At 42.6% G+C, this 26,983-nt stretch overlaps 1 protein-coding gene across 2 annotated transcripts; it reads right to left on the reverse strand.

Annotated features, from left to right (window-relative positions):
• Window positions 1-1,909: 1,909 nt before the first annotated feature.
• On the reverse strand, window positions 1,910-26,649 carry Mcm10 (minichromosome maintenance 10 replication initiation factor). Of its 2 annotated transcripts, XM_027405189.2 has the most exons (20): window positions 26,509-26,649; window positions 24,763-24,852; window positions 23,043-23,378; window positions 21,707-21,808; window positions 21,447-21,584; window positions 20,772-21,006; window positions 19,204-19,369; window positions 18,244-18,411; window positions 15,527-15,643; window positions 15,109-15,305; window positions 13,258-13,358; window positions 12,539-12,646; window positions 12,335-12,452; window positions 10,389-10,617; window positions 8,259-8,403; window positions 7,405-7,517; window positions 5,524-5,637; window positions 4,579-4,724; window positions 3,914-3,956; window positions 1,910-3,392 (listed from the first exon to the last, which is right to left on the reverse strand). In XM_027405189.2, the coding sequence occupies exons 2-20, from the start codon at window positions 24,767-24,769 to the stop codon at window positions 3,309-3,311; spliced, it is 2,667 nt and encodes an 888-aa protein (XP_027260990.1). In that variant the 5' UTR covers window positions 24,770-24,852; window positions 26,509-26,649; the 3' UTR covers window positions 1,910-3,308. The 2 variants fall into 2 exon arrangements, with proteins under 2 accessions (XP_027260990.1, XP_027260991.1); XM_027405190.2 differs by lacking the exon at window positions 24,763-24,852 and having other exon boundaries at window positions 26,509-26,632.
• Between the last annotated feature and the right edge of the window lie 334 nt (window positions 26,650-26,983).

Here is a 26,983-nt window from a genome sequence, read left to right on the forward strand (position 1 = left end):
CACTACAAGATGCTGAACAGTATCGGTAATAAGGATTAAAACTGCAATGAGATACCATTACACACGGATCAGAATAGCTAAACTTAAAAAGACTGACAGGGAGCTGGGGAGATGGCTTAACAATGAAGAGCACTTGCTGCTCTTTCAGGAAGTGAGTGAGTTTGGTTCCCAGCACCCATATAGGGTAGCTCACAACAGCCTGTAGCTCCAGCACCAGGGGATCTGATCTGATGCCCTCTTCGGACCTCCGTGGATACTTGCACATACACAGAAAGTGCATACACACACACACACACACACACACACACACACACACACACACACACACACACACACACACACACACCACACACTGTGGAGCAAATGGGAAACTGAATACCCATACACTTACTAGATGGTTTAAGAGAGTACAACCACTTTAGAGTAAGGCTAGCAGTGTCTTATAAAGCTACCACTCATATATTTATGATACAACCAAGGTATTCCATTTCTAGACTTTACCTAAAAGATCCAAGATACACACACACACACACACACACACACACACACACACACACACACACACACACACACACGGAAATACTTCTGAGTGGATATTAGTAGCAGCTTTAGTCACAGTCCCAAGGCAGAAATGACCCAACCAAAATGTCCAGCAACAGGTGATTAAATAAACCAACTACAGGCATACCCATACAATTGAATCTGTGGCAGTAACTACGGACACAGGCAGCAACATAGATGAAACTCACAATATCATGTCAAGTGAAAGATGCCAGACATTGGAGTGTTACATCGTGCCATTTAGCTTAAACTCTAGGAAAAGACAAACAGAAAGTGATAAAAAGTGGATTCTTTTCTACATTATTTCCTATGGGCAGAGTCTGGGTGGGGCTCTGACTGAACAGTGGCTTAAGTTCCTAGTGATTGTACTTAAAAAATTTTTAAGGTTTTCTACAAATTACTTAAATTTTAGCCAGCTGGCCTCTCATTTCTTTTTCAAATACTGGCAAATGTAGAATTTCACTTTTTGAATTCTCCACAGTTCTGGAGAGCCTCTGTGTATCCAAGCTCTACCACAGATGGTAATGCTGACTTTCATGGCAGAGTAGTTTTGATGGCTATCAGTGACATACTTAGGCAAACAGATTGGTGCTCCTGCTTTTTCAAAAACAGATTTTACTTATTCTTATTTTGCATGTAGGAGTGTTTTGCCTGCATGTACATTTAGTATATAGGCCAGAAAGTGGGGTAAGGGGGAGTTGGATTCTTTGGACCTGGAGTTAACATGTGGGTGTTGGGAGTGAATCTGGCTCCTCTGGAAGAGTACTGACTGTTCTTAACTTCTAAGCTATTGCTTTACCTCTGGTGCCCTTTAACAAATAAATGCCTTGAGACATTCTTTAACCAACTCCTGTTTACTTTGATAATGCCAGTTACCCTGCAGCTGCTGGTGTTTTAGCGTCTGTTGGGAAACATTCATTGGTTATCCAGAAGGTCCTTATTTGCTATTCTGCAAGATTTAGATAAAGTTATTTTCTAAACAGAAACATAGAAAAAACAAACAACAGCAAAAAACCATCAATGCTGGGTGGGGTGGTGGTATACACCTTTAATCCCAGTCCTTGTGAAGTAGAAGCAGGAGGATCTCTTTGAGTTCAAGGCCAGTATGGGCTACAGAGTGAGTTCCAGGACAGCTACACAGAAAAACCCTGTCTCAAAAAAATCAAAAACCAAACAAAAAGCCAAAATAAAACAAAGCAAACCATCATAAAGATACATTCAGATTACCCTCATTCTCTGTAAAGGATGCAGCCAGTTTCTTTTAAGTGCTAAGTGTTTACCCTATTCTAACTGCCTGATGATACAATATGGCACCGATAATAAATCAAGGAAAAAGAGAAACACATAGTCAATTTGTATGAAAGTATTTAATAGTTGGTAAAAGCACTAAAAAAGTAGGATTAAAAGACTAATTCCATTAATGAATATTTTCAAGTCTCATGAGTAGTTTTCTCTACCCCTCCTTACCTCTGAATATTCTGAGAAACCACACACACAATGCACAAAAATCAAAGCCTTCCTTCCAATATTCAGTATAAGTGGGAAGTGGCTTTACTGTGTTTCCAATTATTTAGAAATTTAAAATTAAGGTTTAAAAATAAAGGCATTTAGACTTGGGTCACCATGAAACTTTGTAAACATATACCCATTTTAAGGACAGCCTGCAAATGAAGACTCCAGTCATGCCCTGTTCAGATGAGAACATGTAGTAAAGGCAGCTCAAAGAGCAATCCACTGTCCAAGTTCTAGGTAGCTGTGCCACCCACTGACTTCAGGTACAAATAGCAGTTTCAAGTACCTTTTGATTTTAATTAACAAGCACTATTTTTCTTTGTTAAGTTAGAAAGCAAAGTTCAAACCCTCCTGAAAGCACAACACTCCTAAGAGGATGGTGTCTAGATCTCAAGGCAACATAGCCTGATCTCAAGAACTGTTTCCTGGGGTAAACTACAGGTTTTACCCTTCAGATTCCTGACACACATAATAAAGTATACCTGCAATCCCTGAAATTCATGGGACTCTGTCTGCACAGCAGGCTTTTGAGTCATGCTTTATAGCTTCTCAAATTGTATATCTTCTTTATCTCTATCCCAGTCCACAGCACGGTGAGCACAGCAACTTCCTTCTCTATGTCAATGAACTGAGTCACAAATTGGCAAAAAGACAAAGCTGAAATAACAGTGGAACAAAAGAATGTGGCTTCCAATGCCAGCACATCCAGACTGCAGAAGCTGCAAAGAAATTCATCACCCGGAACCTAAGTGTTGGGGTATTACATAGACACACAGCCCAGGCTTCATCTTACACACAAGGAACCAAGTGCAGTAGCTGGGAGATAGCCGTGCTGAATTTGCTCTTTTGTCTCTTGGGTGTCCATATTAACACTTGAACTTCACTGTGATTTTTAAAAAAATATGCATTCTCTGCCTCCAACAAAGAGACCCAGAAGCACAGCTTTCTGATCACCTTTCAGTTCGGGGGGGGGGGGGGGGGATCTGTGTTGCTGCTGTAAGGCAGGCACTGAAGTGTGCACAGGAAACAACATGGCACACTGATTTCCCATGTGCATTTATTGTTAACTATGATGTTAAACCAGCACACAGAGGGAAGTGAGTAGGCAGTGTGTTCATCAAGCACTTCTTTCCCCCGGTGTCAACCAGGAAGAAGGACAACAAAGAGCTAATCCCTTGCTTTTTTCAGAGCCACAAGAAGTAAGGCCGGTCATGAGAAACCATTTGCAGAGAGGGTTATTTAAGGCTATTCAGAAACCTGGCATGCTCTTCGCCTCTCGGCAACAGGGTTTCTCCTCCGATCTTTGGACCAGTTTTCTCCTAGAAAAAGAAGAGTGCATGAATAAAAAATGATTTATTTTCCTAAGTACCAACTCAATTACAAATTAAAATGCAAGTAAGACACAGCTACAGATAACATCTAGAATGACCCCAAGGCCATGTGTTACAGTTTTGGCACCATACTGGTACTCCTGACAAACAAGCCTCCTCTGTCATTGTCTCCATCATGATTTGTTGCCTCACTACAGGTCCAGAAACCACAAGGCCATAGACTTCTTTTTTTGGTTTTTCAAGACAGGGTTTCCTTGTGTAGCTATGGAGCCTGTCCTGGAACTAGCTCTTGTAGACTGGGGTTGGTCTTGAACTCAGAGATCTGCCTGCCTCTGCCTTGTGAGTGCTGGGATTAAAGGAGTGCGCCACCACAGCCCGGCTCGGCCATAGACTATTAACCAGGCAGAAACTGAGGAACTGTGATCCAAAAAAAGTAAACCTTCTCTCTTTTAAAGCTGATTATCAGGTAATTTTTGTTACTGTAATGAAAAACAGATTTCCATACATACCTTTAGCATTCCATCCCGCTCCCATTTGTAGAGGCCACAATTACTAAAACAGGAAAAAAAAAAAAAAAAAAAAGGCTTTATTCAGTAGTAAGGTATTAAGGGACTCCTGACCCCATGCACAAAAAGACAGTGGGGGTGAGGGTGTCACTTAGGGGAAATGTTGTCCCTTCATTCAAGGAAGAGCTATTCAAGGAAGTACTCATATTATATACCTCATCTATGGTTATGCTCTGAATCTACAAAGATTAAGTCTTCAGTGACTTGAGAAATGGCCTGTAACTCCTCTGTAATCACGAGACTTCAAAGATGAAATTTCAGGTGATGGCACAGCAGGATAATAGCCATCCCAGTGAGGGACACAATCTAGGCATTCATTTATGTTTCCTGGAGGAGAATGTTCTAGGTGAAGAAGTAACCACAGAGGAGCTGGGAAAACACCATTCTTGCAAGTGCCGTCTGCTGTACACACCGATCACCCTAGTGAACACCCATCAGCCCATCCCCACGCACACCCTTCACCTGGGGAGGCCTGACTTCTCAGGGGTCCCAGGTAACAATCCCAGCCTGGGGGTTATCAGGAGCTATAGGAAGGCATGGGGTGATGATTTTCATGTTCCAGGGACCATAAAGGAAGTACCACAGAGAACCCCATGCAATTCTCATACCTGCAGTGCTTATTTGGGAGCCTGTCAAGGGAGATAGTCCTGTTTCCACAAGGGCATTTGAAAAACCTCTTCACGCCATCGTGCCAATGGAGATTATGCTGTTCGCTGATGCAGGTCTCCAGAGGCTTGAAGTGGGTGTAGGTGCACTGCATAGACCAAGACAAACCACATGTTCAGTAAGGGGGCTTTGAAGGAGGGACTACAAGGTGCTATCAGGGCCCTCCACACTCTGTCATTGCTGGGACTTGACCAACTAATCTTCAATGATGTTTTTCCTTTTTAGGTAGGATTCTATAGCCCACACACTGACCTTATACAGATGCTCATGTGGAGCCTCCTATTTCTACTTCCCAAATGCTAGGTTTGGAAGCACAGTCACCACACCAGGCTCAAGCAGATTTCTTGACTGTCTTACACCATTTTTCCTAATGTCTGTCCTATTTCCAGTTAAGCAGAAGCATATAACAACATTCATTGACCCCGAGATGTTAGGAAAGCTGAGCTTGGTGGTACCTGTCTCTATTCCCAGCATTTGAGAGGCTGAAGCTGAAGGGTTGCAAGCTCAAGGACAGCCTGGGACACAGTAAGTTTCAGGTCAGCCAGTGCTATACAATGAGACTCAAAAAAAAAAAAAAAAAAGAAAATAAAAAAAAATGTTTTTTGAAAAGTTTGGTCAAGTTTCCAGAGATAGCAAACTTGGAACCATCAATACATCAGGATTTGTCAGAGCTTGACATAACAGCAATAGGAACAACTTGGTCCCAGTGGCCACAAAGCAGAATCTCCACTGCACAGTTCCTAGGTCAGGCAGGGAGCCTGAACCTTGTCTATCTTGTGCTGTTTATTTTCCAGCTTAACTAAATGACATAACAAATTCATAATACCCTGTTGACTTGACCCCCTATGAAAAGGGGCCCACAGTCCAGGGCCCTGCCTTGCACGCACCGTCTTACACGTCACTACTCGGCATTTCACTTCTCTGATGCTCCTCATCTTTTCTTCCATTTGTTCTTTTTTCACCAGTGGCTCAAAATAGGATTTCTGTAGCTCCGCTTCGGCCTGATGACAAAACCCACAGGAGTAACTCAATGCTCAAAATAGTTCAATAGTGACCACAGTGAGTTAGTTCAATAACCATAAAACAGAACTAAGAGGCAGGCAAAATGTCAGAACCCTTCATAGAGGAAACCGACTACAAACCAAAGATCATAATAGGTAGAAAAAGAGACCTTAAGATAGGGAATAAAAGATAAAAAGATCTAAAGGCATTTGGTTTTTAAAACAAATCCAAATAAAATCCAGTGACATTATTAGCAATGTTAGTAAGCAGACTACTCCAACAGATCCCACAGAGGGAAGGTGCACATGACCCCACGGATGACCGCCCCATCTGCTAGGTACTGGTGTCTGCAAGTGCTCAGGGCACAAGAACATCCCAAGCAATTAGAACTATAGGTATGAGGGCAAGGAGCTGTTTTTGAAGAGCAATGACACAGCTTTGGAGTTGGGGTATCTGCACAAGGTGATGAGAGTGTGCATAGCACCTTTGGGGACACACAGGGAATTCAGTATGGAGTCGCTGAGGCTGGCTTTGTCACCCTTTCTGAGTTTCAGTCCAGTGGAAAGACTCTTTGTTAGGTACTAATCACATACAGGAGCAGGTAATTGGGAATAGTAGTACTTCCCAGGGACAGTCTGAGAATCTGTTATCTAAATGACTGCTCCCTTGACCCTAGCAGGCATCAGGATGCTACTTTTTCTGCATTTCTCATGTGACACAGGAACAGTCCTTGTTCTAACAGATATGGTGTGCTCTAGGAGACATATGTATAGGAACTGATTATAACATACAGAACAGAAGGGTTTTTTTACACAATTTGACTACTCCAAGAACATGACTAGGCAGCTCCTGTGTGTATGAAGGACTGTACTTTAGTTCCCAGGACAACTCACTCTGGTTCTCCTGAAGCCTCAATTCTAGACTATCTCATTTACACTTAGCATATTCAAGCCTCGACCACTACATTATTTCTCCTAGGGTAAGCTATTGCCAAGCATTTAAAGAATGAAATACATATTGTCAAAAATATTTTCCTGTTCTCTCTTATATTAGTTCTTACATCATAATGATATCTCTGAAACTGTTAAGTATAGACAATTTATACTATCTATGAATCTTAATAAGGATGCTTGTTATTACAATACTTGTTATTATAAAGGAGATTGCGAGTGATGGGGCTAACTGTTGGCTGGATGCATCTGAAATGTCAATATAAAAATGTCTGAATGGGAAAAAAATTCCTCTTATATTACAGAGAAGAAAATAGCAAGTAGTAAGCAAAATTATTTCAATATAACATAGCCAAACTATATGCAAACTATTTATGATGTGGCAGTCTATTTAATAAGTACATCAGGTGTTATTCTTCACAGCAAGGACAAATGTCAAGTTAAAGTGCTACTCCAGGGTACCAAGCAGATGGCTCAGTGGGTAAGAACACCTGCTTTGCAAGCCTAACCACCTGAGCTGGATCCTTGGAACCCACATAAAAAGCTGACTGCACTAGCACATATCTGTGACCCTAGGAAGAAACAAGAGAAATGCCCAGAAGCTTGTGGGTCAGCTAGCTTTTAGCACAGAGTTGTCTTCTGATGTTCACGCGCACTCACGCACGCGCGTGCACACACATGTACAACCTATCTGAAATATTCCTGCTTCTCAAAGCATAGCCACCATATAGGTGCTTCTTCACTTGTGTAGAGAAGCAGACAGCCTGGCCAGCACCTCATTTTAACCGACACTGATCAGATCCCTTAGGCGCTTACCTCTTTCAGGATGTCTGTGTGCTTGGACTTTGCTTTTAGAATTCTCTGGAATTCCTCTGATTCTAAGTAGGCAAGTTGCTCTCTCCTTTTTTTACTGGCAGGCTCCAACTCATCTGCAGGACAACATTGGCTATTGCTGAGAGGACTGAGAGAACCAGAGTGCTACACTCATCCATTTCATTCTACTCTTCATATGCCTTCCAGGCTTTCAACCCCGACATCAGGACCCTACTTTTCACTGGCAGGGGTGACTTCAATAGTGAGCAGAAAGCTGGCCACGGGGGCCTATGGCCCCATTATTGACAAAAGTAAGGCAGGAGGATTGCCAACTTTGAAGACAACCTGGACTACATAATGAGGGTTGGTTAAAAACAAAAAACAAGTAACAAAAAATTAAGCAGAGATGTAGAGCATCCTTGACAACAACAGACTGCCCTTCACTTCTGATTACAATGACACAAAAGAACAAAGATTTGACTTAAGCCATTTTAAATGACATTTAGCAGCTCTTATGCATTAAAAGAAAAAAACAGCAAATTAAAACAAAGGACCTCCATTCCTTTAATATAAAATGCATAAAGACTCAGTGACAATCCTTTCCCCATGTGCTCATATTGTACATAACTCCACTCCAAGTTAATGTGACTATACAAGAATGACTGGATGAGCCAGGGAGGCAATACGTGATTGGAAACCTAGGCCTCAGGCCAGTGGAACAATAAAATAAGAGTATGAGTGAGTGCAACTTGGACTATTTAGAGACCAACACAATGCCAGGGCACTAGCTCTGCTTAGAACACTTTCTTTACAAACAGAATCTGTCTCTCCCACTACTGACTGTGAAGCTGCAATACCTTCAGTAGGAACGGTGTTGCTCTTCTCTGCACGCTCCTTCACGTCCAGCACATCTTGGGGGTTCATCTGTTTCCTTACAATACTGTTTGGATCTGTTTTTGCCAGAATCTGGCCTTTTGCCCTTAATTTTGCAATAGCAGCTAACTAGGAAAAAAAAAAAAAAAAGAGTTGAGATGAGACAGGCACCTGTAGCCCCACACCCTTTTGTTCTCTAACAGAAATTGGGCTGGTGAGATGGCGCCGTCAGAAAAGCTTGAAGATCTGGGTTCCATCCTGGGAACCCAGGTGGTAGGAGGAGAGAACCTCTTCCTGCAAGTTGTCCTGACCACCACATGCATGGTATGAGCACACGCAGACCAGATACATTAACAAGACCGCACACAATTACTAAAATTTGATAGAACAGACATAGGTCTATAAACAGATAGCAAAGAACTAGGTCTATAAATGATGTTTCACAGAAATAAGCACTATGAAATAGCAGAAAGTATAGTTAGGGCCCTTTTGGAAATTATTGGAAAGTCTGTCTTAATCTCAAGCCCAAAAAATCATTTAGCAACTTTTAAAATCAAAAGTTCTAACACAATACATTTCAGAGATATACACTAATTTGATACTTATATGCCGAGGAATGGTAGGAGGAAAATATCAAATGTCTTTGTTTGCTCTAACCAAACCATTATGTTTAATTTCTTTAACTAAACCATTATGTTTCCGTAAGAGTAGAAAATTATGCAAATACCAAAAACAACAAAAACAAACACAAAAGTATAGAACAGTCTGGAACCTGAGCCAAGGTGTTTCAGATAGTGTTCACTGGTGCAGTGTGCTGTGATGGCAAGCACAGTGGACAAAGTGTGCATGTGTGAGTTCAGAAGCAAGCCTATAGAAGTCTCCATCAACAGGGGCAAGGGTAACCAGGAGCAATCGGGATTCAGTTAACTTTCTGGCATTGTGTGTTCATAACCTGTCATTAGTAATAAAATTTTCATGACTCATAGCTTTAGTCAGGAGAGCTCCCTAAATACAGCTGCAGCCCTGGTTAAGAAACTAGACCATTCGCCGGGCGTTGGTGGTACGCCTTTAATCCCAGCACTCGGGAGGCAGAGGCAGGTGGATCTCTGTGAGTTCAAGGCCAGCCTGGTCTCCAGTGCAAATGCCAGGATAGGCTCCAAAGCTACACAGAGAAACCCTGTCTTGAAAAACCAAAAAAAAAAAAAAAAAAAAAAGAAAGAAAGAAAGAAAAGAAACTAGACCATTCACTGTTATTTTGCAGTCTTACTTCAATACTTAGAGGGTTTTTTTTTTTTTTTTTTTTTTTTGGTCTAATGCTAACGTCTCAAATCTGCCTCCTCTATACTGACAAGAAATTGCATTGAGGTAATGACTTTCACTTTCTTGGATTAGATTAATAGCATTATGTTGACACCATTATCATTGCAAATTACTTTGAATCTATTTAGGATGACTGGTAAACAGCTGCTAAGTGACCATCTTTCCTGGACATTATCATAGGGGTTCAAATTGCAATCTCTTGTCACAGAATGCAAAGCCAAGCAATGAAAACAGAAGCCAGCAGAAACAAACTAAAACAACCCTAGGGTGTTTATAGTATATGTTAGTGCTTGAGCTTGTAGAGGCCAGAAATTGACACCAGTGTCTTTCTTCCTTGATCACTCTCATCTTATACATTTCAATTCTATTTATTTGTATGTCTGAGTGCCTGTTTATCTGAATGTGCGCCCTGTGTGTACAGGTGCCCTGAAGGGCAGAGGAGGGTGTTAGATCCCCTGGAACTAGAGTTAGAGGCTGTGTGAGCTGTCTAATGTAGGTCTAGAAACCCAACCTGGGTCCTCTACAAGAGCATCCAAGTGCTCTGACCCTTACCTATCTCTCCAGCCCCATCCTCCTTATCTTTTTATATAAAATCTTACCCTGAGCCCAGAATCCACCACTTACTTGGCCAGAATGGCTGGCCAGCATGGGTTCATTGTATGGACTCCCCTCCTCCATTAGCATTATATGCAGCTACCATGCCTAGTTTTACATGAGTGCTAGGGATCCAAACTCAGGTCCTCTAGCACAGCAAGTACTTCATTGGCTGAGCTGTCTCCAGGCACCCCAGTTACCTTTTTAGCTTCTGCTGCTGCACTCAGTTTTGGTCTTGGCGGTGGTGATTCATCAAAAAAGAGAACGTCATCCCCTTCTGAGATGCCTGTACCAAGCTTAGGCATCTGTGGTGCTGTGGTTCTTTCCAACCTGGGGAACTCTGCCCCAGTTCGAGGAGACTGGGCAGCAGACTGTCGAGATGGACATGGCACTGCCGGGCTCTGGGCTTCATTTGAGCTTTGAAGGAATCTTAAAAGGAATATGAAGTAACTAAATATGGGGCTGAGTATGTGATATGTACCACATCATTTGTCTAGCATGCCCCAGGCCCTGGGCTCCATCCTACAACGAAAACCCAAAGTAAATATATACCCAAGGCTCAAAAGACTTGAAGTCTAGAACTCAAAGTGGACTGGGATACCCTAGATAAGCAAGAGAGGACATCTAACTTTTGGTAAATTATTTCCTTTCTTTGGTTAATAATTCAAATTAGCAACAAAGAACAAGAGCAGCTTTGCTCACTCTTGGCTAACTGAATATGCTGTAGCTGTTCTACACTAACTGATGACTGTTTTATCAACTGGCTTTGCAGGAGACACTGTCTACAGCACAAACCAAAAATTGCAATGTGGAGGTATCTCTGTGGTTAGCTCATGAATCTCTCTGCCTTTCAGTTTCTCCTACAGGAAGGGAATATCTTTCACAAGGGAGAAGGAGTGAGATGGTGTAATGGCATGGGGGTGAAATGATAAAATTCCTTAAAGGTATGTATGAAACTGTCAAAGAATTAAAAAAAAAAGTCCTTAACAAAAATGGCACTGCATTCTACACAGTGATTCATTTATACAGATATATTAGGAACATATTAGGAAAACAATCTAAGCCAGGTATGTGGTGGTACATGCCTAAAATTCCTACAGTTGGGAGGCAGAGCGATGAGGATTATGAGTTCAAAGTCAACCCGGGCTACATGAGACAGGGTCTTACTATATAGCACAAGGCCTTGAACAGACAATTCTGACTTAGCTTCATCAGTAGTGTTAGGAATACAGGTATGTACCACCCTGTCTGATTTAGAACCAACCTTTCGTTCTTCCAATAATGACCTAGATATAGTTTATTTAAGACAACTTCAATGTGAGAACATTCTACAAACACATGAAATACCCACTCAGCCCTGATCAATTATAGCACAGGCATAAAACTGGATGGTAAGTTTCAGGAGATGCAAAAAGCACAAGAAAAAAAATTCTTCTAGTAAACGAATTTCGTATTTTATAGTTGTTTGCAACATCCACAAGATAGTCCCTTACCTTCTTAAGAAAGATGTATAAATGTCTTTCTACAGGGTCACCCTGTTGCTTGAACTTGTAATCCTCCTGCCTCTGCCTTCAAGGGCTGGAATTACAGGCATGTGCTACCATGCCTGCCACTTTCAAAATATTGCTTTTACTTATTTATTTATGTATGGGTGCATGCATACATGCCCACCACAGTGTACATATAGGAGGTCAGAGGACAACTTGTGGGAGACGGTCCTATGCTTTTACTATGTTGGCCTGGGGATGGAACTCAGCTCGGATGGCTTGGTGGCAACCATGTTTACCTGTTGAGCCATCTTACAGCTCCATACCTTTAAAATACAAAATCTGGGGCTTTACTTCAGAACCACCCCATCCAAACTTCTTATTTTGTAGTTAAAATACTGAGGTCAAGATCAGTGTTCAGAAAGCCTCTTCACACCTTCCTTCTTCATCCTTTCCAGGGTCATACTAACTGTTCTCCTCTGTACCAGCACTCTCTAGGAGCAGTAGCATAAGTTAGAGACAGACAGCTGAGTGTCATTTAAGTTCTAACAAAAAACATAGCCAACCCAAATTGGCAGTCACATTAAAAAACCTACTAGAATATCCTGAGGATTCATGGGATGAGCTATCCAAACAGGGAGTTGAACTATTCCTCTTACCGTTTCTGTATTTCTTCTGACTTCCTCTTCCGCATTTCTAGCATCTGTTGTTTCTGTTGCTTCAAGAGGGCTGATGCAGAGATAGACTGGATGGCAGGTTTTGGGCTCCCTATTACACCTAAAACACAAGACACATACTAGGGGCTGTGGGAGAGGTCTAGGGAACATGGACACACACACCAGAATCACATACACTAACTGTACCTGAAGCCTTGGTTTTGGCTAAATGCTTTAAGTTTCGGGCTCCAAATGTGGGCAGGGTCATCAATTCCCTGAACTCCTCGGAGCAAGACAAGCTCTTCTGGGGAATTCCTGAAATGTGCAAACATTAATTCTAGAGGATTCAAAATTTAAATGGCTTGATATCATGTGATATCACTTTTTAAACTCTATAGTCATCACATAGTAACTGGTTAGTGAATAAGATAGAATACTAAAAGGAAATGTAGAACTTTTAACTTACAGGTCAGACTAGTAGGACTGCAAAGGGGATCATGAATATATCAAATGCTAAGTCCCCAAGGTCTGTGGGGCTCATGGATGTGTCATTTCTGGAATATGCATGAGTAAGAGGCCATGCAAGTTCCTAGTCACTCTGAGAACCATAGACACAGGTGGACTGGCACTGTCAGACCTAGGCCTGTTTTAACAAACAGTAACTGATAAGATCAGCCAGGAAATGGACACTAATGCTGGATACTGAGAGCTTGACCAACTACATTTCACAAAGCATACGAAGCTAAGACATGGCTAAGATCAAGTTGCAGAATTTCCTTACTGCTCATCACCGAGCCTATGCCACATTGTCCACTAACCAGGCGATGAGTAGCCATTCATCACTGGAGAGTAGAAGCAAGCCTAACCATTCCCAATCCTAAATACTGCATCCACTGGAGACAGAGGATGGGTGCAGAAAAAGTTACCGAGTTTTTGTTTTGTTTCCTGGATGATTGAGTTTGTGCCCTTCACAACCAGATTGGTCAAAGTGGTTTGAACCTTCTTCTTAGGAGCAATAGCTGCTGCCCTGAAATGACAGAGGCACCAGATCAGAAAGTTACTGAACTTCAATGTTTTCACAAACAAACCATGAGGATTCATATGCATTTGTTACCAATTGGCCAAATTCCTCAAGTCTCATACAAGCAGGCTTTGCTAGCCGTAACTCAGTAACCCAGTAGTTCTGGTTTGTATACCAAAGCACAGATGGAGAACAGGCAACCTACAGATTTGCTTGAGGCCTTGCCAAAGGGCCAGAAACTTCAAAAAATGTCAGTACTGTGATACAAAAGCCTAAGAATTTGTCTTAAAATATTTAATGGCTGCTAAAGTTTAGTATTTTGTAATTATTAGAAACTGGGCAGGGTGGCATGTACAAATCCCAGCACTAGGGAGATGGAGGCAGAAGGTTCAGGAATTCAAGGGCAGGCTTGACTGTATGTTGGGTTCAAGCCAGCCTGAACTACATGAAATCCTGTCTCAAAAAAACTACAACATCGTTAGAGATGCCATTAGTACTCATCAACAGGGAATATTTAAAATAACCATATAAAAGATACTCTATAGCTACTAAAAGTGATGATTAAAGAGATACTACTAAATATACAGAAAGTGCAAAAGTCTTTGCCTAATTCAGTAAAATGAGAAACAATTTTTTGTTTGTTTGTTTTTAGATCAACCACAATTCCTTTGTACATGTTCTCATCTGACACATGCTCAGATGACATTATGGTAAGATGACAAGGCCATACATCATCTATCTGCTTTGGGGTTCCTTAGACAGTCTAGGATCCCAGTAGAGGGCCATGAACATCTGTCCCACCTCTGTGTGAGCTTCATCACACATAATAGTAACAACAAATAACAATAAAGGTAACAACTCAATGGATGTTAATGCACCTTTTTGTTTTGCTACAGGAATTCATATGCCCTAAGCTGGCCTGAAATTTTGCCACAGCTGGGCACAGAGTCCTGATCTTACTGCCTCCACCTCTTTTTTTTTTTTTCTGGTTTTTTGAGACGGGGTGGGGGGGTGGGGGTGTTTCTCTGGGTAGCTTTGGAGCCTATCCTGGCACTTGCTCTGGAGACCAGGCTGGCCCCGAACTCAGAGATCCGCCTTCCTCTGCCTCCCGAGTGCTGGGATTAAAGGTGCGCACCACCACCACCACCACCACCACCACCACCACCTGGCGATTGTTTTTTCACTTTTAAAAATAGTTTTATTTTAACTTTTTTTTTTTTATGTGTATATGCATGTGTCTGAGTGCAGGTTTGTGCACAGTGAGTGCAGTACCCAGAGAGCTCAAGAAAAGAGCATGAGATTTCCGGAAGCTGAAGTTACAGCGGTTGCAAGCCACCTGACCTGGGTACAGGGAAGCAAATTCAGGCCCTCTACCAAACAGCATGCACTCTTAATGGTCAAGCCATCTCTCCAGACTGTTTTCTCCACTTGGGACAGGTTCTCCCTATATAGCTTAGGCTGGCCATGGATTCATGCTCTTTCTGCCTCAGTCTCTGCAGAGCTTGCACGTGTGGGCCACCACATCTGGCTAAACATAAAGTATGGGCTCTATATTCAGATCACAACATGAATCACTTCCCATTCATTCTGAACGTATGCCTCTCTCCCTGCGAATGAAAGGCCTCCTTAACTACTCTGGCTTCAGCTATGAAAAATGAAGCTCATGTACAACAGTTACAGAACAGTTCAACCACCAGCTTCTTCTTAAGAGACAAGCAAAACCCTTTCCCAAAAGCAGCCCCGAGAAATGCCTTACATGGACGCTGCAAAGGATTCAGAAGAAACCCCGCCGTAGTAGAAACCATCTTGGCACAGTCGCTCTTTCAGGCTGGTGCCTTTGCGGAACTTCTTTGGAATCCGCCCCCCAGAGAAAGTGGACTGCAGATCTGATCGCTTTGCGCTAAGCTTCTTGTACTGGGCCTGGATGTGATACTGGCAGTACTCACAATCATGCTGCAAGGACAAACACCCGGTGAGGACTCAGTCAGCAGGCTGGGGGCAGTGACGGGAAGCAGTGAGCCCATTTCTCCCAGCCTCACAACACTATGTGCAAGATGAGACCTTGTGAATTTCAGAGCTTCCGTTTGCTCATCACCACTCCAGCACCCAAAGTCTATCCGTCATGATTGATTCTTTTCATAGGCAAAAACCAGACTAACAGATTTGAGACTCACCAAATTAACAATCTGTGTACATGGCTCTCCATTCTTCTTCTTGGCTTTACAGGTTCCCAGGTCCATAGCTTCTCCCATAATTAAGACTTTTTGAGGATGATCAATAGATAAGCACACCTGTGTGAGAGAGATTACGCAAGTGCTAAAGGCCTTTATTATAAGATGGGTGAAGGGGTGTCTGCAGCTGATTCTGGGAGACATTTTTGAAGCCAAAGCTCTATGCAGTTGTAGAATGGGGAAGACTCATTCAGCTCCCGTCTCTCTAACCACTTTTCCCTTCCCTTAGTTGCTGGAATCCTGACTGTCCAGGCTGGCCAAGTGCTCAGCCTCAGACAATGGATGTAGCCTTCTGTTTTCCCAGCATTCCTTAAAGCCAACAATGGTCATATGACCAAGGCCTGGCAAATTAGAATGAAACAAGAATTGATAGGGAAACTTGATTTCCCACTAAAAAGAGACACAGGCTGGCTCACTCTCCTTCATCTTGCCACCAATGGTGGAAAGAGGCCAGAAGGGCAGTCTCTGCGTGATCTTGGCTGACTCAGCTTTCCCATTCTCTACTGCCAATTCTCAGGCAGACCTATCAAGAATACAGGCTGAGATAAGAAGGAATGTCCTTAACTGTCCTTGTTTCTTTGAGATCAGAAGGTTCAGTAGTTACTAGGTAACAAAATCCATATCAGAAAGCTTCTGAATCCCCCAGCTAGTCAGGAGCAAACTTGGCCACAGGTAATACTCCATCTACCCTGGACAGTTCTCCTGAGACTTAGAGGGACGAGCCCCCAAGAAGTACAGGCTTTTATTGATTCTTGGACCCTATCTACAATTGCTTTGCCTAACTGGATTCACACTCTGGTAGCAGAGTTTGTGTAAAACTTCCCGCCAGATCAGGGAATTCTAGCAGAAAACACCAAGCTGTTCAGAGCCCCCTACCCAGGATCAGTAACCAATGAATACTATTCCCCTTCCAGTGTGGGGAGACACAGTATTCTGCTCCAGAGATATTCAGTATAAGGCAAAACTCATTGTGGTAGTTAGAGTAAAAATTGCCCCCATGGATTCATATATCTGAACGTTAGGTACAAAGTTGGTTGAGCTATTTTGAGAAGGATTAGGAGATGTGGCTTAGTCGAAGGAGTTCTATCTCTGGAGGTGGGCTTAAGGTTTCAAAAGCCCATATCAGGCCCAGTGTCTGTCTGTCTGTCTGTCTGTCTGTCTGTCTGTCTGTCTGTCTGTCTGTCTCCTTCTAATTTACAGATCAGGATGTAAGCCCTGCTACAGGATGTAGCTACTGCTACAGTGCCATGCCTGCCATGTTCCCCACCATGACAATTGTGGACTCACCCTCTGAAATGGTAAGCAAGGCCCCAGTTAAAGATTTCTTTTATAAGTTGTCTTGAACATGGTATCTCTTCACAGTGATAAAAAGTAAACTGAGATACTCATAGAGACATGACATCACTACATCACCTATTTCTAGATTTTTTTTTTTTTTTTTAAGGGAGAAGCAGGGTCTTGCTGTGTACAGGAGAATTGCTCAAATTCACCATGTAGCGTAGACTGGCCCCAAACTGTGACCTTCCTCAAACCTGCCTCCTGAGTTCTGGGATTATAGTCAAGTGTCATAGTACTAGACTGGGCTTACAAGAAAAGTTGGGTTAGCAAGATAGTTCAGTGAATAAAAAGGCGTTTATTAAAAACTCTGATAACATGAATTCAATGTTTGGAATCCACATGGCAGAAGGTGAGAACCAATTTTTCTGATCTCCTCGTGTATGCTCTGACACCCTTGTACCCCCCTCCTGCCCACAATAAACAAACAAAGGTAGTAAATTTAAAAAATAAAATAAAGAAAAACAGTAGTTGGGTATGGTAACTTCCACCTACATTCCTAGAACTTGGGAGGCAGAGACAGGAGGCCTGCTGCTAGTTCAAGGCCAGCACTGGCTACAGAGAAACAGACACACACACACACACACACACACACACACAAGAAAACTTGTTGTGTTTTGGCTTTATGTAATTGGATCTTACCTTGTAGCCCAGATTGGCCTTGAACTAATGGCAATCCTCTGGTCTTAGCCTCTGGACTAACGGGATTACAGGTATGAACTATCATACCCATTTAAAGCCCACTATTTACTGTTTAAAAGAAATTCTATTCAAGCTTTTATGTTGTGAATGAAAATGGGGAGATGAAGATTTGCTTTGACTCTAAGCTCCAGCTAGAACTGTAAAATAGATGAAGCAAAATTCATTCAACTGCAACATACTGATCTCTTGATACAACCATGGAAATTTATGAAGGGAATCTAAGGAAAGTCGAATGGGAGAGTTCAATAAACTTGAGCTGTTGAGATGGCTCGGCTGGTAAAAGTGCTTGCTGTGCAAGACTGAAGCCCAGAGTTCAATCCCCACATAATGGTAGAAGTGATTCCATAAAGTTGTTCTTCATCTCCACACATGAGATGTGTCACACATGGGTGTTCTCTCTTAATAATAACCAAAACAGCAACAATAATGAGTTCAATAAACTCTGGGAACTGTAGCACTAATTCAAACTGATTTATAATAAGTAGCTTCACATAATATTGGTAGGCAATGAGCCAACAATTCAGACAGAATCAGGTAAAGCCCAGAAGTAGATTAACAGATGTTTCTGATAAAACACTAACTATATAAACCACCAGTCACACAATCCAAACTGAGATTCTTACCTCTTCAGAGCCTTCTTTGGGTTTCATGGGATTCGCATTGAGCAACCCTATGACAGTCCCTTGCTCTGTCTTCCAGAGATCTTTGTGTACTTCTCCAAACAAGAACAAGGACACACACCTTGTCAGGTCACGAAGATCGTTCAGTTTCCAGATGCTAAATGTTTTCCCCTGGAGTGAACAGCAATACTTTTAATCATTTTTGAATCCTGGCTTATAGTGTCTGCATTTAGAGTTCAAGCATCTTACTGTAGAAAAATATTTGAATTCACCCTAAATAAATGGCTGTCAGAGTGCTTTCAAATTCTAAGTTAATTCTTTCTTTGGGCTTTAGTATTTATTACCTGTCTCATTTGAGATTAAAGAGAAGCAAGGCAGGCCACAAAGTAACCTTAGTAGAGGGTTTAACTGTCTGGTCTAAATAGCAGAGAGGCTAGCATTTCCATCCAGTGTCACAGTTCATGATTGTGTGCCACAAATTCTCACTCCCACCCAAGTAAGATAAGCAGCAGCTATGGCATTATCATTTCTAACTGGATCACAGGACTAGATACCAGATAACTAATTATCACCAACTATGCTATTAACAGCTATTTAAGTACACACCTTGCTGGCATGATCTCAGCACCCCTAGATTGTCATTTTACAAACACAGGGGATCTCTGGGATTTGTGGACTCAGCCTTTCTGATCACTTGGCTGTCTCCACAGGAGAGAGTGTCTCAGGGACCAACAGAGGTGTCCCTTAAAACAGTGACAACTGAAATGCAGTAAGAATGAGTAGACAATAAGCCCAATTGGCTCTAAGTCAAGAGTTCTTGGCTAACAGTGCCCTTGAACACCAACACAAAGATGTGTGCTGACTAGAGTTATTTCAAAAGGACTGACAGGCAACAGATAAAGGCCAGGAGACCCCACTGTTAGCCTGAGTAGGTGCAGCTCAGGAACCAGTAAAGCAGCTTACACTGTTAGCACTCTGTGGAGTGACTTTCCTCAGTATAACCCCAAATGTCACCCAGTCCGTTTCTTCCAGGTTCTCGGTTGCCATCTTCTCCTTGATTTGAGACAGTCTGATCAGTTTTCGACCTGTCATTTTCCTGTTCATTTCTGTGGAGGATACTCGAGGTCGCCTGGGTCAAGAAGCAGGTAATTAATAGGTTATTATTCTGGTAATAGACTACCTGGCCCCTTAGCAGTTGGTAAGGGAAATATCAGGGAACAACCTCTCCAGTGTCACAAGGAACTTTTATATAATATGGATTTAGCATACATTTAATTTTATTTTTGGTTTTGGTTTCTTGGGACAGGATCTGAGTATGTAGCTCAGGCTGGCCTAGAACTCATAATCTTCCTGCCTCAGCCTGGCTAAAGTAAGCTTTTTTTTTTCTTTTCTTAAAGTAGATTAAAAAATAATTTTCAAAGTGTGGATTACTGTTCCCTGAACATTGATTTGCCTATAAAGTTTACTTTATAATCTTTTGTAATCTTACTAAAATTATAAGAAAACACTACTATTCTGGTTAAACTATCCTTTTTGCTCTGAGACTGTGTTTTATAACCCAGACTGGCCATGTGTTATGCAGGCTAGCCTTAAACTCTCAGTCCTCTTTCCTCAGCTTCCTTAATGTAGGAATTAAAAGTACAAACCATCGCTTGGTGGTGGTGGCGCACGCCTTTAGTCCCAGCACCCAGGAGGCAGAGGCAGGAGGATCTCTGTTAATTCAAGGCCAATCTGGTCTACAGAGCAAGTTCCAGGACAGGCTCTAAAGCTACACAGAGAAACCGTGTCTTGAAATACCCTTTCCCCCACAAAGTAGAAATTATTACACCTGAATTGTATATATCTATATATTTAAAAATAGTCTAGGATCCTAGCACCGCACACAATAGAATAAAACTGATGCAGGCTCTGACAAGCTACACAGAGACAACCGTGTCTTGAAATACCCTTTCCCCCACAAAGTAGAAATTATTACACCTGAATTGTATATATCTTTATATTTAAAAATAGTTAGGATCCTTCGCACACAATAAATGGACTCTAATGCAGCCAGCCACCATATCGTGGCTGACCTGATTTATCTATTATTTGTCCGCAGACATTCTCCAGTAACTAGCTCCCAGGCTGGTCTCGCTCTGCTGCCTCTGAGTGCTGGGATTAAAGGCGTCAGCTTCATTTCCTTTTTAATAGGTAAACATTCTTTTTGTTTGTTCTTGTTTTTGTAGACAGGGTCTCTTACGTAGCCCTGGCTGCCCAGGAACTGATAGGCTTGCCTTGAACTCACAGAGATCCTCCTGCCTCCCAAGCACTGAGATTAAAGGTATGCACTACCATCCTTTATTGTATAGAGTCTTTCATAAACAGCCCACACTGCACTGAGTTAAAGACAGCAGAGCTGCTGTGCTGCTAAGCTCCTCAGTCAGGAGCTGCTGCTGCTGCTTTGTGGGTTTGCTGTACGCACACTACCCTCAGAGGACCCATCTTCTGACAGGACAGATAAATGGACTCAAAGGGATAGCACAGCTACTGACCTGAGTCGTAGGCCTGAGAAGGCTTCCACGGAGACCTGGGGAACCTGTGGGGCCCGTTCCTCAGAATTCCCAGGGGTTCCTGCGCTCTGATTTCTAGTCATCCCAGTGGGTTTGTTTCCACGAACAGCTTGTGGTGGGGATGCACTTTTTGACATTGAAGAGGAGCTTTTGGCCTCTAGGAAATTGGAAATAACTTGGAGTGGTTGGGAGAGTGTACTTGTCCTTGACGATGACTCTAGGAAATTAACATAAGAAGTGGAAAGAGAATGAGTGAGAGGCATAAAGAGGCTTTTTGTCATCAACATATGGGATATTTTTTTGTTGCTGTTTTGAGATTGGGTTTCAATATGTAGTCCAGGCTGGCCTAGAACTGAGGTTCCTCCAAATGGTGGATGTGTAGGTGTGCACCAACATGCCTGGGCAATCAGATCTTGACAGAGGAGATCAAATCTCTGCAGTGTTGTCCAATAGAACTGTGTGGCAATGGTTGGATAGCTCACAAATGCTTTTAACTCCAGCTCCAAGGATTTAATATCTCTGCAGGTATCTGTACCCACACAAGGTTATTCTTCCCACAACCATCTCTTACACACCACACACACACACCAGTAGAGATTTATTTTCAACAAGGCTGAGCAGTGAGACCCAGAATCAGTAAGGTCTTGGGTACCATACCTGCATGAGTCTTTGGCATCCTAGCCACCCGCTTGGCTTTGGGTAAAGCAGGGACGTCAAGTTCTGCAGAAAAGCATGCTGACTCCTGAATTCTCCGAACCTTCTTCTCTTTAAGGGAGGGCCGAAGAGATGCACCTTCTTGATTGAAAATAAAAGGAATTAGGAGTGCTACAGTTTTGGCAGGAGCTGGATAAAAACAGTAATGCTATTGTTTCTTAGTAATAAACATGCATATTATTGCTAGAAGTAAGTCACATTACCAGGTGATTCCGGCAAACAGGCCGCACTTGGCTGTTTAATTGATGCTGCCTTTAGCTGCTCCTGTAAGGATTTCATTTGCTCTTGCAACTTCTTTAATTCATCTGTGAAAGAAAAATATACTAAGAATTATGGGGATAACAGGATAGGATCCCGGAGGCAGGAGCTGATGCAGAGGTCATGGAGGAGTGCTGCTTACTGACTTACTCCCCATGGCTTGCTCGGTCTACTTTCTTATAGAACCCAGGATCACCAGCCCAGGAATGGCAACACCCACAAGCGGCTGGTCTCTTCCCTGTGATCACTAATAAGAAAATGCCTTATAGCCTGATTTTATGGAGGCGTTTTCTCAATTAAGGTTCCCTCCTTTCAGATAACTCTAGCTTGTATCAAACTGACATAAAACTATCTAAGATAAATTCCATACTTCAAACTCAGGAATAATTGTTATATTTCCAAGAATTCCCATAGAGAAAAAAATGTTTTATCCCTAGTAATCAAGCTTCCAACACTTGGGCTAGCTATGAGCTTATCCTGCTGTCTGAGCACGGTGGTGCATACCTATAATCCCAGCACTCAGGAGGCTGAGGTGACAGCCAGGGTCAGATCCAATCTCAGAAAAACAAAAACCCAAAACAAAAAAACCAAAAGAGGAATTTGTATGGATGCCTATCACAGAAGCCAAACAATAATTTACTTCATGAATTGAAATATCATACATAACACGATAAATGCTGGGTTCTGTATTGGAAGAAACAGCTGACTACTGAATCTTGTTCTAACTTAAAAAAAACATGAAAAGGTGCCAGGACTAAGAAAAAAGGTACGTGCTTTAGAGTGGACATCAGGAATGGTCTCTTACTCAAACAAACTGTGTGGTAGCTCTGGAGCCTGGTCCCTGGCTCCCCATGAACACAAATCCTATAGTGATATACTTTGTGAGAAGTATGAACAGTGTTAGAGCTGCTTTGTGGAAGATCAGTTATAGCCTGCTGACAAGGATGTAAGAAGGACCTTGAATGCTAAAACGCTGACTTTAAATGCTCATGTATCAACTCATTCAAGTTTGCTCATGTGTCCATCTGCCCCCAACTCCTCACACTCAAGTTACAGATGCATACCACATCACTCAGCTTTTGAGTGGGCACTGTGGATTTGGACTCAGGTCCCCACGCATGCATTTTACTGACTGAAGTCATCCTTCTAACTTTTGATATTTATTTTTCAAATAAAGCCATTGGCCACCACCCTTGTACCTGCAGTTATTTTAATGAAAACTGTCAAACCTGTCATCTGCTTTCTCATGAATAAATTGGAGAAAGCAAGCAATTGGGGTACCTTGCAACTCCTGATTGGTTTTTTCTTGGCTGGGAGCAGGAACGGGAAGGACCTTGTTTTCAACTTGCAATGTAGGAAGTTCATCGTCGGTTAAATCCTCCACATCACCAAAGAGAGTGGCCAAATTTTCCTCCTGGTTTTCTGTCTTTCCCTCTTCTCCATCTTCAGCCTCTTCTGTGTAAGATTCACCGTCACCATCAGCATCAAAAAGCTCATCAAATTCATCAGGTCCGCCGTCTTCCAGAGACAAGGAGTTATTCTCTTCTGAATGGCAATGCAAGGCTGCCTCATTCTCCTCCAGCAGAGATGTCAGTAGAGACAAGTCATCTTCCTCCACTAGAGGAAATGAGAAAGTAAGTCTACCCCAGGCAGTGTCATTGACAAGCACACCTTGCTCAGCACTGACAGTGCAACAGAAATGAGCCTCCAGATTTATCACTCTGCCAGTGGTTCTGTTGGCCTTCTATCTATTTTCCTGACCCTGAGTGCTTCTTATAAGACACTGAGCTAAGGAGAGCAAGGGGGCAGGCACTGGGCTAGAACTTTTTACGGGCACTACTTTAATGAGTCACCTTCCTGCAATACCAACTTTCATGAAATTTGACCAATAAGGAATAACTGAAGAACACTTAAACATAGATGTAGACCAGACCTGACCTACTCTCTCACTTTTTAATTGTTACTTTTAAATGGGGAAAGATGTATAAATAGTCATCACCCAGAATTAGCTATCATTAACTTTTTTGTCATATTTACTTTTATTTGACCTTTAAAGATAAGTAACACTTTATTCCACTAGTGATTTCATGTGAAAGATAAAATTAACATGTAGTTATTCTTTTGTTGTTGTTTTTTGAAACAAGATCTAGCCCAGGACAGACTCAATGTTTGCTTTTACTTTTCTTGAAGAGGGCAAAGTGTAATAAACCTGAATCAAAAAGAACTACAGTTTCAGCTGGGTAGTAGTGCCGCATGCCTTTAATCCCAGCATTTAGAGGCAGAGGCAGGCAGATTGCTGAGTTTGAGGCCAGTATGGTCTACAGAGTGAATTCTAGGACTGACAGGGATACATACAGAAACCCTGTCTCAAAATATAGAAAAAGAGCCGGGTGGTGGTGGCCCATGCCTTTACTCCCAGCACTCCCAGAGGCAAGAGGATCTTTGTGAGTTTGAGGCCAGCCTGGTCTATAAAAGCTAGTTCTTCGACAGGATCCAAAACTACACAGAGAAACCCTGCCTCAAAAAAAAACAACAACAAACAAACAAAAAAAAAAAAGAAAGAAAAAGAAAAAGAAAGAATGAAAAAAGAAATGCAGCTTTTGGCAATGAGCTCAACTATTTAAATGGCAAACAAGCAAACAGCAACAAAACACCCCACAATGTATTCTATTTGTTCAGGTCCCATTGGAACCAGCACAAGTTGAATCTTGCTAATCAGAGCACTATTTCTTTAGTGAGATTTTTCTTTGCACAAATCCCAAACAAGCAAATTAGAAAGAAAGGACTACAAGAATTAAGACTACTAGACTAAAACCATTTCAAAAGATTTTCACACCTAGAGTAACCTCTGAAGTCAGACCGCCCAGCTTGAACCCTTGATCTGACAGTTTGAAGGGACAAGTTACTCAGCACCCTGACTTCCTGCTATTCTGTAGAAGGAAGGACCAAATGGTAGTTCTCCATGAGCCAAAGAGGAATTAATTAAACTGGAAGGCCTTACCATCCATGCTGTTAAGAGAATAGTTGAGGTGAACAAGTGTGAAGGCGAATCAGGTAGGTGGCCCAGGAGATGAGTAATGAAGAATCTAGGCTGTGTAAAAACCAACATTAGTGTCACCCTTGAGTCTTCTCATGATGCACATCCTAGATTCTGTAGAATCTAACCTTGGAATGCATCCAGCACCCGGCATTTCTCTCAACCCCCCCTGGGTAGACTTTAGTGATTCTTAGAACTGTATTCTACTCCTTGGCTTACACTTGTGCTATAATATGCATTAGCAAGTCAAGTTATTAATTATGGTACTTTCTCTTCAGTCACTGAACAAACATTTGTAAGGACCCTATAAGGAGTCACGTTATCCACTGGGGTGTTCCCAATTGTAAGCTTCTTCAGGGTTAGGAGTAAACTGTCTTGCCTCATTCCTACCAGTCTCCTGCCCAGCTTCCCCAAATCAAACCAGTATACCCTTCTGGTCCTGACAACCAGGGCATCCTAAAAATACTGGCTCCTACCTACAAAACACCACCTACATTTTCCACTGTTCTCCAACCTCACAGCCAACACCCTAATTCAAGTCACCATTCATTTTAAGCCTGAACAACTATATCACCTTCATGTACTCGTTATTTTGTTCCCCCACAGTTGATTCCTCATACCCCAGAGTTAATTCATTCTCATTGTCTCTCTCTGAGACAGGGTCTCTCACTATGTAGCTCTGGCTGGCCTCAAATTCAGAGCTCAACTTGCCTCTGCCTCCCAAGTACTGCAACCACCCCCAGCTAATCCTCCCTCTTGTCAGTGTTATTTTGGGAAAATAAACCAGGCCATGAAATCCTTTCAATAGAAACATTCTGATGATTTCCCATTGTCCTTAGAACAAAATTCACAAAGCCCAATGAAGCAATGGGTGCTTTCTTCCTTGTTTCTATTTCCTCAGCCTTTCTGTGTTTACTCCATTCTAACTCTATCCCCACCTTCGAGAGCAGTTCCTGCTAGATTAGCTTGCTTTCAGCTTCTGGAACCATACATTGCTTCCAGGCTTCAAACACTTTGTCTAGAAAGCTCCCTTGGAGTTCTTTCCCATCTCCACTTAGCTAATTTCTGAGCCTTTCTGGTCGGCCATACCGTGCAGGTCCCTTTTAGAACCCCCTTTGCGGTAGTCACTGCACGTTTGTCCATTATTGTGTGCTTGTTATCTGGAACCTCTTTAGAGTGCAAGCCTTGGAAGGGTAGGGCAGAGACTACGTGTCTCTGTAGGAGCCCGGTATAAAGTATGCGCTCAATAGGGGTCAGGAAGAAAGGAGTTAGTGGAGCGGCGAGCATTTTAAAACGGCGATCTTTATGCAAGCATAAAATGGGCTATTTTAAAAAGACGTGAAAGCTGGGCACGTTCGGTGAAGAGGGGGTTCAGAGAAAGGTGGGGCGGATAAGAAGGTAACGGGGATGAATATGACCAAAATTGTCATATTCACATGTGCACCCATGAAATTGTCAAAGATAAACGTTAAAAAATAGAAATAAAGGGCGCTTTTCAAAAGAAACAAACTAAAACAGGCTCCTTTAAGCACAGGAGCTCTCGATCTTCCAGCCCCGGCGCCTTGCTCGCTCCAACCGAAGGTCGCCTGCTCGCCCGATCCGGATCTCGCCGCCTCTGACCCTCAGAGCTTCGCGCCTCTCTCCCTTAGACCTCAAACCCTTCGCGGACGAACAGAGTCGCTCACACGCCCAAGACCCACGATTACTCACTCAAGACTCGGTCCTCTTCCCGATCCACGCAGGAACGCGCCAAAAATTACAACTGGACTCCGCCCCACCTCTGACGCCGACGCGTTCGTCTGTGGAGGACGCTCTGATTGGCTACGCCGGAATTGTACGATGACACTGATTCTGGGAGGAGAAAACACCGCCTCTCAGTAGCGCAATCTGATTGGTGTAGGTCACCAGGCTCCATCTTTGTTATGGGCAAATAACTTCCGGTTGGTGAATCCTCAGGTTCCTGTAACTAAAAGAAAGGGTCTAGCGCCCCCTACCGTGGGGAAGTTCAAGTGCTGTTAGCTACTCCTGAGCTCCTCTGCATTAAGTGGGGGTTATGTAAGGACTAGGTAAGAAGCCTAGACTTCTACCAAAGACGGTCACTGCTGTCCTCCTAGGTTTCTCTGATGTAAGTAAGTGAACCTGTCGAAGTGTGAACCAGCTTTGCTGATCTTGTGTCAAGTTTAGA

This window comes from Cricetulus griseus, chromosome 3 (genome assembly GCF_003668045.3).
Source record: "Cricetulus griseus strain 17A/GY chromosome 3, alternate assembly CriGri-PICRH-1.0, whole genome shotgun sequence".
In the NCBI taxonomy this organism is placed as follows: Eukaryota; Metazoa; Chordata; class Mammalia; order Rodentia; family Cricetidae; genus Cricetulus; species Cricetulus griseus.

Excerpts from the sequence above, each read along its gene's own strand:
- Mcm10 (XM_027405189.2), bottom strand. Across the intron at positions 21,007-21,446 it reads GATGCCAAAGACTCATGCAG|AGTCATCGTCAAGGACAAGT; the intron begins GTATGGTACCCA and ends TTAATTTCCTAG. Across the intron at positions 3,393-3,913 it reads AGCGGGATGGAATGCTAAAG|GAGAAAACTGGTCCAAAGAT; the intron begins GTATGTATGGAA and ends TTCTTTTTCTAG.